This window comes from Vulpes lagopus, chromosome 3 (genome assembly GCF_018345385.1).
Source record: "Vulpes lagopus strain Blue_001 chromosome 3, ASM1834538v1, whole genome shotgun sequence".
In the NCBI taxonomy this organism is placed as follows: Eukaryota; Metazoa; Chordata; class Mammalia; order Carnivora; family Canidae; genus Vulpes; species Vulpes lagopus.
The window spans coordinates 67,218,644-67,230,882 of NC_054826.1; the positions used below are offsets into that span (position 1 = coordinate 67,218,644).

General features: G+C 45.8%; 1 protein-coding gene across 2 annotated transcripts in view; it reads left to right on the forward strand.

The window, feature by feature from the left end:
* The first annotated feature begins 7,316 nt into the window (after positions 1 to 7,316).
* The window catches only part of PPA1 (inorganic pyrophosphatase 1), a 38,987-nt gene continuing 34,064 nt past the window's right edge, over positions 7,317 to 12,239 (forward strand). The window contains exons 1-2 of one of the 2 annotated variants that reach the window (XM_041750663.1): positions 7,317 to 7,388; positions 10,868 to 10,926. Coding sequence is in view for 1 of the 2 variants with exons in the window: in XM_041750662.1 (XP_041606596.1) it covers positions 8,152 to 8,215; positions 10,868 to 10,926 (123 nt within the window). In the remaining variant the exon portion in view is untranslated. Of the gene's footprint in view, positions 7,389 to 8,039; positions 8,216 to 10,867; positions 10,927 to 12,239 lie in introns of those variants that run through there. The other variant, XM_041750662.1, reaches the window with a different exon arrangement.

Consider the following 12,239-nt stretch of genomic DNA (forward strand, 5'->3'; position numbering starts at 1 on the left):
CCGGGGCTGCCCCAATCTAAGTAATCTTGGGGAGGAGGTGACTGATGGGAAGCTGTATCCATTAGAATGTCTTTCAGCTGCAAGAAACATAATACTCTGAATCACACCAGTTTTTACACAACAACATAGTCAATTTATTATCTTACATCATGCATTAACTATTAGTAAGGTCAATTTATTATCGTTTCATAAAAAGCCTTAGGCAGGAAGGGCCCAGTTTTAATAAGTCAGCAGCTCAGTGACATCAAGACCTAAGATTTGTCCACTTGGCATCTTCTTTTTGGGTATATTGTACTACCTGCAGCTTATGTCCTCTCCAGATTGTAAGACAGCTGTGCTTGGCAAATTCCATGACAATGTGTAAAGAAAGAAGAGCATCTCTCATAGAAGCAAGAGAACCTCCCCTTAGACTGCATTGGCAGCATTGTGTCACATATTTCTAACCAAACTAGTCATTGGCAAGGGGGAACAGAATCACTGTGATAAACTTAACCGGACCCTCCCCTGGGGCTGGGATGGCACCACATTTCCCGAAATACATGGCCACCCAGGGGTGAGTGGATGCATGTCTGACCAACACAGTCCTGTTGGGAAAAAGAAAGGGGAGTGAACAGGTATTGAGTGGGTTACCAGTGACTGCCACAGAGATTAACCAGGAGAGACCCACAAGGACCTCTTGGTAGGATGAGTGGGCAGTTGAGGCACTGGCAACTGAGTCTATCTCAAGAGAAAAGATTTTTGGATTTGGTGAATATGAGATGCTCATGCACCAGTTATGCTGAGAAGTCTATGTAAGGCTTGATCATCTCCTTCTTCTTTTTTTTTTTTTTTTCATCTCCTTCTTCTTAAACCCTCTCCCCTTTCTCTGGCTTCCAAGACACCATACTTCCTTGTTTTAGCCCCCACCTCTCTGTCATGGCTTCTTTTGACCCTTTCTTGGCTTTTCTTCTGCCGTCCATCCCTGGAATATTGAGATTTCTCAGGGTTCTGTTCTGGGCCCTCTACTTTAAAAAACAACAACAACTATATATATATATGTAAACCATGTATATATATATGTAAAATAAACATAAATATACAATCACACAAATATATAAAATATAAATATATATTAAATATATATATTTAAATATAAATATTTATATTTAAATATATATTCGGGGGATCCCTGGGTGGCTCAGCAGGTTCACACCTGCCTTTGGCCCAGGGCACGATCCTGGAGTCCTGGGATCAAGTCCCGCGTCGGGCTCCTGGCATGGAGCCTGCTTCTCCCTCTGCCTGTGTCTCTGCCTCTCTCTCTCTATGTCTATCATAAATAAATAAAAATAAATCTTTTAAAAATATAGATATATTTATATTTAAATATTTACATGTTTATATATAAATATTTATTTCATTAATATATATAGTTCCGCTAGGTAGTCTCATCTTCTCCTGTGGCTCTATTTGCCCAAATCAATGACTTTAGCCAACCTTCCTTTCTCTTCTCAGTTCCAGGCCTCATATCTAACCACTTACTGAACTTCTCAACCTGGACTTCTATCTCTTGTCACCCCCTAGAATCTCTATAAGATTTTCTCCATTATGTGTTACTGACAATTCTGGACATTTTTTTCCTCTGTCTTATATAATAGACTACACCACTGTGACTTCAAGCTGCCTCTTCATCCAGCTCTACTGCTGTCCTAAGTCACTGTTGTTATATCCATCCATTCTTTACTCTCTTTCCCTGCTCTTCTGTATTTGTTGTGGACAGGGGCTGGGGGCAGTAGTCCCCTATAGACTAGGTTTCCCAAACTCCTGTGTCAGAGGAATACAAGATTATCTTATTGTTTCCAATTATTCACTCTCTTCCCTGAAATAGGAGCACAGAACCCTTTGTTACCAAGTGCATTTTAAATGTCTCCCTGCAGATAAATATAATTCTCTGTCCGCTTAACTTTCGGCCTGGCTACATGACTTGCTTTGGCCAATGGAAAGTGAACAGAAGCTCTATATCAACTCCAACCAGAAGCTTTAGGAACCACAGTGTGACTCAGAAGTTTCTCTTCTCCCTCTACATAAGACCACGATAAGAGCTGTTCCCTCCATCAGGATTCTAGAATAACAGATACATGGAGCAGAGCCAAACCAATCTGTAGCCCTGACATGTAATCTGAGAAACGAATGTAGTGAGATTTCAGCAGGGGACGGCTGTCTGTTAACTCAACATTATCTAGAAAATCTGACTGATAGAATAATCAGTGTAAGTTGCAGAATGCTGTCCTTAAGTATGTGCCATTGCTTCCCAGCGGTGGGCAGCAAGTGGTGTGGCTTTTGGTCATTTAGAAGGCAGATTACTATTAAGCAGCTTGTGAGTTTAGACAAAATGGTTGGGGAACAGATTGTCATGAGTGTGCCTTGGTTGTTTTTAGCTGCATTTGACAGGGCTGCTACAAGAAATAGATGAGCTCAGAAAAGAACTGTTTTGTAAACAGAGTTTAAAACTCAGCCTCTGGACAGAGACCAGATCAAGGTCATGAGCAGTGGCTGCCAACAAGTCCCTGGTTGAATAAAGTGACCCAGGGAAAACAGACTAAGAGCGTGGCTCTCCAGCGGAGGCTTGGTAAGTTCATTACCTTAGCAGTTATGCCTAGAGAGATAGGTTTGTTGAAAAGAATCATAAGCGTGGTATTTGGCACACAGAGCTGACTGTCCAAAGTTGGTAAAATGCTACTAAGGTGTAAAGAGAGGTGTACAGCCAAGACATATCAGCTTGGGTTAAAAGATGTGATTGCTAGAGACATTTGGGCTTCCAAATTTCTGTGCATAGGAAGGAAGCTGAGAAAGCTGCTCTGGTCCCAATCAGCCACAAGTTACGAGGAACTATTCCCAGGGACCTGCACTGGAACTTAATCAAGGAATATTTCTTACACCCAGCAGGATTTGGGAATTCTAAGAACCAGTGATGGTTGTGAGACTGTCATTCTTTCTTTAGATGAACAGAAGTGTTTATTCCGTCTCTGTTCAACCATTTTGTATTAGGTAGAGATGTGGGGGACAGTAGATGACATTTGTTTGTCTTTGAGTTCATTAGTCTCTGGATCAAGAGGAGCTATATATGGACATAATGCAGAGACTATCATGAGATATTAAACTTTGGCCTTCATGGATCTCCATGATTGGTTGAAACTTTTGGGTGTCACTCTTGTTAGGAAGAATGAGTATATTTTTCATACCAAAAGGATAGAAATGAGTATTTATGATCAAGAAGGTAGACTGTGATAAGAGAATATTATTTTTATTATCTATTTGCTTCTCTCCCTATAGGAGAATCATATAGTCCTTGACACGGTTACCATTTGCATTGTCTCATACAGGAGGAGTATATTTCCATAACCCACTGGCATCAGGCAAGGTCACAAAACTTTCTTTAGCTAATTGAATGTGAGTGGAAGTGACATACATCATTTCTAAGCAAAAGCTAAAGAGCCATTATGTGGTTTGGCCATTTCTTCCCCCCTCTGCTTGGTCTTGTTAGGGCAGGCTGGGGGATGCTACTTCAGCTTCAGTCTGCGAATGAGAAGGCATGTGGGTCAGAGCCACAGGTGATTCATAGCACCACCACGAAACTTGAACAAGAAATAAATATTCATTCATTTTTTTTTAAGATTTTATTTATTTATTCATGAGAGACACAGAGAGGCAGAGACACAGGCAGAGGGAGAAGCAGGCTCCATGCAGGGAGCCCAAAGTGGGACTCAATCCTGGGACTCCAGGATCAGGCCTTGGGCAGAAGGTGGCACTAAGCCGCTGAGCCACCCAGGGATCCCTGGTGCCCCCCATTTTAACCATTCTTAAGTGTACAGTCTGGTGGCAGAAAGTACATTCATATTGCCATGCAGCCATCACTAGCATTCACCTCTAGCACTTTTTTCTCTTCCCAAACTGAAACTCCATAACGTTAGACATTATCTCCCCATTCCCCCTTTACCCCAGCCCCTGATAACTACCATTCTACTTTCTGTTTCTGTGAATTTGACTTCTCGAGGTATTTTATGCAAATGGAATCACACAGCCTTTGTGCTGTTGTGATTGACTTATTCCACCGAGCATAGGGTCTTCAAGTTTCATCCATGTTGTAGCGTGTGTCAGAATTTCCTTCCTTTTTCAAGCAATCAGTCCCTTGTCTTCCACTCCATCCAACCAATGAAACCAGTTGCATTGATTCTATGTTAAACATAGCTCCATCATTGCTCTTCTCTTTTGCTACGTACGTTCAGGACCTGATCAGCATCTTTAACCTCAGTCACTATTGCAGCCGCCTCCTTGGTCTCCTTGTATGTAGTCTTGCTAAAACTCCAACCCAGGCTCCATGCTGCTAACAGAGCCACTTTCTTTCTTTTTTTTTTTTCACTTTCTTTCTTTTTTAAGATGTTATTTATTCATTCATGAGAGACACAGACAGAGAGAGAGAGGCACAGGCAGAGGGAGAAGGAGAAACAGGCTCCATGCCAGGAGCCCGATGTGGGACTCCATCCCAAGTCTCCAGGATCACGCCCTGGGCCAAAGGTGGCACCAAACCACTGGGCCACTGGGGCTGCCCATAACAGAGCCACTTTCTAAAGCAATTCTGATCATGCTCCTTTCCTGCTAAAAACTCTTAAGTTGCCCATTGCTTTTAGGGAAAAGTTCAGACCCTACATCATGCTTTCCAAGGAACCTCCACCATTTAACCCTGACCTACTTCTTTGGTCTTCTCTCTCTCTCTCTCTCTTTTAAAGATTTTATCCATTTATTCATGAGAGACACAGAGAGAAAGCAGAGACATAAGCAGAGGGAGATGCAGGCTCCCCATAGGGAGCTCTATGTGGGACTTGATCCCGGAACCCCAGGATCATGCCCTGAGTCAAAGGCAGATGCTCAACCGCTGAGCCACCCAGGTGTCCCTCTGGTCTCATCTCTTAATATTCTCTTTCTGGCTTCTGCCTTGTTCTCTTTGCTTTATTAACCCCTTCTCATCCTCCTGGTCATAGATTAAGGATCACTGCCTTGAAGGGGCTCCCTGCTCCCATAATGCAATGCCTTGTACTTACTCTATCACTCTACTTATCCACATTTATTGTAATTATTTGCTGAAGTCTGCTTTCCCTTTGGACTATACCTTCTTTGAGGGCCAGGACCTTCTTTGAGGGTCTGTCTAAGTGCCACATCCCTACCACCTAGCAGAGACAATGACCACAATAAGTGTTAAATAAAACTTAGTTGTAGATTTGAAAGTTTTCATGTTACAAGACCTAAGGTGGTAGTTAATACCAAATATATACATGAGACAATCTAGGGAGATGGTATCTCTAGAGACAGAGAACATGAGAAGAAAGACAATGATGATTAAGATAAAGAGATGAAGACAAAGCTAAGAGGAAGAATGTGAAATGAGTGGCCAGAGAAGTAGGAGAAATGTCAGAGGAGAATGTGGTCATAAGTCAAAGAAGAGAGGCCATCAGAAAATTAGAGGCACCTGCTAGGGTCAAGCACAGCAAAGAAGACACGATACAGATTGAAGAGAAGTGCCACTGGAGTTGTTACAGAGCAAGAAAGATTATATAACGTTTGGCAGCCGTTGGGTTTATCCTTTGTCAAACTAATATACTTATGAAGGTATTGTTACCTCCTTTTCATTAATTCCTCTATCCATTAGCCCAGCAAAGATTCACTAAATATCTCCTCTAGGCCAGGTACTATGCTAGGCTCAGGGAGATATGAGAAATAGAACAACATAAAAATTAAAAAAAAAAAAAAAAAAAAAAAAGGGATCCCTGGGTGGCGCAGCGGTTTGGCGCCTGCCTTTGGCCCGGGGCACGATCCTGGAGACCCGGGATCGAATCCCACGTCGGGCTCCCGGTGCATGGAGCCTGCTTCTCCCTCTGCCTGTGTCTCTGCCTCTCTCTCTCTGTGTGACTATCATAAATAAATAAAAATTAAAAAAAAAAAAAAAGAAATAGAACAACATCTACTTGAGCCTGTGGGTCTCACCACCATTGCCTGCAAGGGAAAAGTTCCAAAGCACTGACTTGTGGCCCAGCAAAACCAGGGCGTGGCATTTTATTAGAGTTGCTACTGACTGGCCTTCCAAACACACTCAATGAAATAAAAGTTGGTGTGCAAGTCCAGAGGTCAGCAAGACTTTGTTATCTTGCTCTGAGCTGGCAGGAGGCAAAAGGGAAAGTGTATGTAGTACACAATTGCATCATTTCCATTTGTTCATAAGTCAGCCACAGACAAGATTCTGTGTTTTTCCAAAAAGCTAGTTCCTGTGCTCAAAAGCAGAAAACTGAGAGCAACTCAGCCCAAAGAACATCCCCTTAAGAAACTCCCTGAAGTTAATCCTACTTTAGTGTTCATTCTGCAGAGATTCCTTTAACTTCCAGTAATATATTGTATTACTGACTAAATTATTGCTTGACTCTTTTTTTTTTTTTTTTTGCCTGCCTTGTGTTCCAACTGCAGTAAAATAGTGTGGTGTACTGTTCAAAAGGTCAGTGAGTCATGGCTTTCTGAAAATTAACTGGAGTCTGGATGGAGACAAGGGAGTAACATTCTAACTCATTAGAAAATTATCCCACTAGGTTTTCATTTAATACAGGGGTCATCTCCGTTTATATAGTAGTCATTGCTTTGAAATAAAAAAATTAAATCAAAATGTCTTTAAACCATATTATATTTGGGGTACCTTGTGGCTCAGTCAGTTAAGCATCCAACTTTTGATTTCGGCTGAGGTCATGATCTCAGGGTCCTGTGTTAGGCTCTGCACTCAGCCTGGAGTCTGCTTGACTCTCTCTCTCCCTCTGCCTCCCCCCACTCACACACACACACTCTCTCTCAAAAATAAATAAACAAATCTTGAAAAAACAAAAGCATACTATCTTTAATGGCCCAGAAAAACAAGATCTTTTAAAGGAACCCAGCCCATCAAACTAGGCTTTCTTTGAAATACTCATTATTATATAATCAAATTAGTGAATAATCAGTTCCTAATTTATAATTTGGATTTTGAAATACATTAAAAAATATATATGTAGGATTGGGGAAGTAAATGATGCAATTAACTGACCATAGCCTCAATCAGATTTTAGCTATTGGGGTCTGGCCTGACTCAATAGAACAGAAGTTGAAAAACAAGCTCCAAGGAACTTATGCCTGAGAGAAACGTGCTCAAGGGACTCTGAGCTCATGCCTGGACCTTCCCAACGCTTACAACTGAAAAGTCCCTTGGGACTCCGGGGTGAGTTGAGCAAGGAGGGCGGCAGAGTGAATCCTCCCTCACCGGGGAGGGTAGAAATAACAAGTCACAGTTCCATAGTGCTCACAGGGAGCCAGCTCTTCCTCGGAGTCCTGACATGCATCAGGTCAGTTAATCATCCCAACGACTCATAATAGCTACTATTATTATCTCCGTTTCCAAGATGAGAAACCGAGTCAGAAAGGTTAGCAGCAATTTGCCCGCTGTCCCACACCAGAAAGTGGTGGAGCTGGTTACTCACCAGGTAGCCATGGGAGGGTGTGTGTGTGTGTGTGTGTCAGTAATATGCTTCGGATTTGCTTAAAATGCGCATCTTTAAGATCAAAGGCAGGGCCTGATGAAGCACGTGACCTCGGAACTCCTTCTGAGACCAGGAATTACTCTGGGCGGAGGAGGGGCGAAGGGGGGGCGAGGGGGACGAAGGGGGGGCGAGGGGGGCGAAGGGGGGGCGAGGGGGGGTGCCAGTTCCCAGTGTGCAAGGTGGGGGATGGGTGCCGGTCAACGCCTAGCCGGTGCGAGCTGAGAACCTGCGCCGTGACTGCCCTCGGTCAGGGTCCCTCTGCCCTCGGGGCGGAGGGGGGAGGCAGGCCGGGCCAGCGCTCGCCGCCAGCCACGTGGCCCAGCCTGGGAGCCAGCGGGCGGGCGGTCCCGAGGGGCGGGGCCGGGGCGGGGGCGGGGCCGGGGCGCGGGGACGCGCGGGCGGGGCGGAGTGCGCCTGCGCGCGGGGCGGGCCGGCCGCTTAAAGCCGTTCCCCGCTGGCTCGCGGGTCCAGTGGCCGCGGTGCGCAGGCGCGGAGGCTCGTCCTTGTCAGCCGGCGCCGCGTGCTGGTGGTGGCTCTGCGGCGGCGGCGGCGGCCAGTCCTCGGCACCATGAGCGGCTTCAGCAGCGAGGAGCGCGCCGCGCCCTTCACGCTCGAGTACCGGGTCTTCCTCAGTGAGTGTCGGCGGCCCGCGGCCCGTCCCCGCCCGCCCGCCCATTCATTCCCGGGCCGCGGCTCGCCTCCTGCCCGGGCGCTTGCGGGCCGCGCTCCGCCCCTCGTCCCGGCGCGGGCCGGGCTCCCCGGGCTCCCCGGGGCTGGGCGGCCGGGCCTCCCCGGGTCGCAGGTGGCGCCCGCAGGCGGCCCGGCGGGCCCGGCGCTCCCCTTCCACACGCGCGGTGGGGCCGGCCCCGGCCGGGCTGGTCTTGCAGGTGCCCTGCTCGGCGGGCACCGCCCGGCGGGACAGGAAACCACCGAGTCACCCCCGACGGGGTCTGGAGGTGAACGAACCCTCGTAAGAGGATTGCTGGGTTTGGAGGACTGGGGCGCGGCGGGTGACTCCCTAAGGACCTTAATTCCTGAGCCGTAGCTCCGCTCGTGGGCACCGAGCAGGATCGCATCCGCCCCCTGGTTCTGCAGACGGGGAAACTGAGGCTCGGATCAGGAGCCACATGAGTGGAGGCCCGAGCCCCCCGGGGTGTGGGGGGGCGGTAGCGCTCCTTCCCCTCCCGCTGGGGTGTCCCCCGCAGCAGCGATGCTGGGAAGGCGGCTTGCGAAACGGAAAGCTGTTCCCCTCGAGTCAAACAGGTGACGTCAGTCTGGGAAGCACGAGTGAGAAAGTGCCAAGTTCTTGCCCCCCCTCCCCCCGGGCAGGGCATCGGCATCCGAGGGGTACCCACCCCGAGTCTGCACCTGGAGCTGCGCTGAGAGCCGGGCCGGCCGAGCTGCGCTTTCACCCGGTGCACGACCTTTCCGTCCTGCAGGTGGAGGAAGGCTACCTCGGCCTTACCTCTACCTACCGCTCCCCGCCCCCCCCCACCGCCCACCGCCCACCGCCCACCGCCCACCGCCCAAGCCTCTGGGAATAGATTATTGGAGACGACGGAGGCGTTTGGTAATGTGTCACCAGAGGCGTTCAATTTCAACTGCAAAGAACAGCTTTACTCGGAGGGAAGGGAACAGGGCAGGTGCAGCGAGGTCGTTGCGTGTGATGTGTGCAGGGCAGGAAAGAGCGAGGTGGAGGGGGCAAATGGGAATACGGAGAGAATCTGCACAAAGCTCCTGCTGTGGGAGGAAACAAAGTGAACTCAGGTTGACGCACGGAGCTGACGATTCCTGTAAAATCCAGGGTGGCTAGGACTCCCCATTTTATTTAATTTCAGAGTTAAATCAGGCAGTGTGGGAACTTCTGATGAATAATTCACGGAAAAGTAGTTTCGTTGCCCCGGAGTTTGTGTTGCAGTTAGTGTTGCCCCAGAATTCCTCTGTAAGAGGGAATTAGAGAGGTGCCCCTAGAGTTGGAAGGTGGAGGGAGGTTTAGGTAACTGCCTTCAAGCAGTATTTGTGCAGCAGTTTTTACTTAGGTTACGTGTTGGTAGCGAGTGTTTGATGGCCATTGTGGAAGACTGCAGCCACTCCTTGGCTTTGGCACTGGCTGAAGGAGCTTTTTATCAGAACTTTCTGGGACTTAAATGCCAGTAATTAGCAGTATGTAATTAACTTTAAGAGTTTTTTAAAGCCATAGATTTCTTCGCACCTTCCTTAACAGAGGATTTTTTTTTTTAACCTCTGTAATATTATATTTGCCAGTCTCTTTAAAACTGATAGTGGATAGGATTGCAGAGTCACAGGTGAGTCTGAAGGGATCATAGTGGAACTGGAGATGGGACTCAGTCTTTGCTCTTCTACCTTGGTTTTTATTTTTATTTTTTTTAAAGATTTTATTTATTCATGAGAGACAGAGAGGCAGAGACACAGACAGAGGGAGAAGCAAAGCAGGCTCCCTCAAAGGGAGCCCAATGTGGGACGGGGTTCACACCGTGGGCCAAAGGCAGATGCTCAACCGCTGAGCCACCCAGGCGTCCCGTACCTTGGTTTTTAAATGTGAAGGGATACAGCGTGGACTAACTCTGAGGTTTACCTAAAGAACAGTAAGGAAGTTTTGAAATTACTTTTTGGATATGGGAGTTAGGTCTCTAGAATATAGAAATTACCTGTGAAAGTGTTGTTGCAACTTGATTGTCCTTAAGAAATATAATGATCTAAGATGACTTTGTCTTCCTGGAACATTATACTTAAAACAATAGGGTTTTGTAATTCAGCAAGTTGGTCCCCTCCGTTGTCTCCCACCCCACTCCCAGCCCAACTGTTTCATTAGTTCTGTAAACTGTTAACTGTTGTAAGATCAGTCCAAAACAGTTTGATCCCCTTTTGTATACCAGGCACTGCTAGACTCTGGGTATACAAAATTATGTAAGGCAGCCCCTGCCCTCATTATAGAGGTTGGTATCTGTTAGACACCTAAGGAAAGCATAGGATGAAAACTTAGCCCAATCTTGGAGGGGTCAGGAAAGTAAAATATACAACCAGTTTTTCTGGTGTGGGAATAAAAAATGTCTACTTCACTATTCTGGTGAATGGTGTTGATAATGTGGGGAGGCTCTGCACGTGTGGGAGCAGGCAGGGATATGGTAAATCTCTACCTTTTTTTCAATTTTATTGTAAACCTAGAATTACTCTAAAAAATATTTTTAAAAATGTGTGCTTAATGCATCTGGAAACACAATTAACAAAAAATTGGTGATAACTTTTTCTAATTCATTTTGCAGAAAATGAAAAAGGACAATATATATCTCCATTTCATGATGTTCCAATTTATGCAGATAAGGTAAGCTGTCCTCATCATTTAAACATAGTCTCTTTACTCAGATCAGTTAGTTCCACATGGATTTTCTTATATATCTTGATAGTGCTTAAAATGCCTCATTGTGCCATGAGTTAAATATACATTGACTAAATAAATCAGTCTTAAATCCAGATTATTTGCCTAAAGAAGCAACCATAAATTGGAGAACGAGTAGAGGAACAGACACAGATGTTTTAAAGGTGTCTTGGCTTAGGGTCACCTGGGTGGCTCAGTTGGTTAGGTGGCTGTCTCTTGGTTTTCACTCAGGGCATGATCTCACAGTCTTGGGATCAGGCCCCACCTCAGGCCCTGCACTTAGCAGGGCTAAGCTTCCTTGGTGTTGGTTTTTTTTTTTTTTTTGGATTTTATTTATTTATTCATGAAAGAGAGAAAGAGAGAGAGAGAGAGAGGCAGGCAGAGACACAGGCAGAGGGAGAAGCAGGCTCCATGCAGGGAGCCTGACATGGGACTCTATCCCAGGTCTCCAGGATCATACCCTGGGCTGCAGGTGGTGCTAAACTGCTGAGCCACCTGGGTGCCAGCTTCCTTGGTTTAAAGAAAGGAATCACATTGGTCTTCTCTGTATGTGTATTTGGAACTAAAATCTTAGTACTTCATAAGTGGTTTTAAAATTAACCAGATAGCCAGCATAATATTTGGGTTATGGGATATTTATTAAACAGCAAAAATAAACTAGAGTATTCAGTAACTACCGGAAAATGCAGTACTTTTAATGGATTGGTAGACTTAAGATACAAGTAGTATTAATAAGAAGGTTAAGTCTAGAGACTTTTTTTGAGAGAGAAGGCAAGTGCACAAGAGCAGGGAAGAGAGGGAAGTGGGAGAGACGATCTCCAGCAGACTCCATGCCCAGCGCAGAGCCCAGTGTGGGGCTCCATCACACAACCTTGAGATCATGACCTGAACCGAAATCAAGAGTTGAATGCTTAACCAACTGAGCCAGGCACTCTAAGTCTACAGACTTCTAAAAAGAGAGGTCTGTTCCTTTGCACACCGGCGAGCTGAAGAAACCTCACAAATTGATAGGTTTACCACAGATTGGTAAGAATCTTACTTGGCTAGGAAAAAATGTCTACAACTATATACATAGTCTGATCCTCTGGAAGTAGAATTGCTAGTGTCTCTTTCTGTTTGTATTTTCATTTTTGCCTTTTTATATTTTCTAGTATTTTTACAGAGTATGCATTACTTGTACAAATGTTTAATAGTTATTATTTTTTTAATTCATAGCTTGTTTTAGATGCCTTCCCAATAGGAGAACTTATACAGTATTT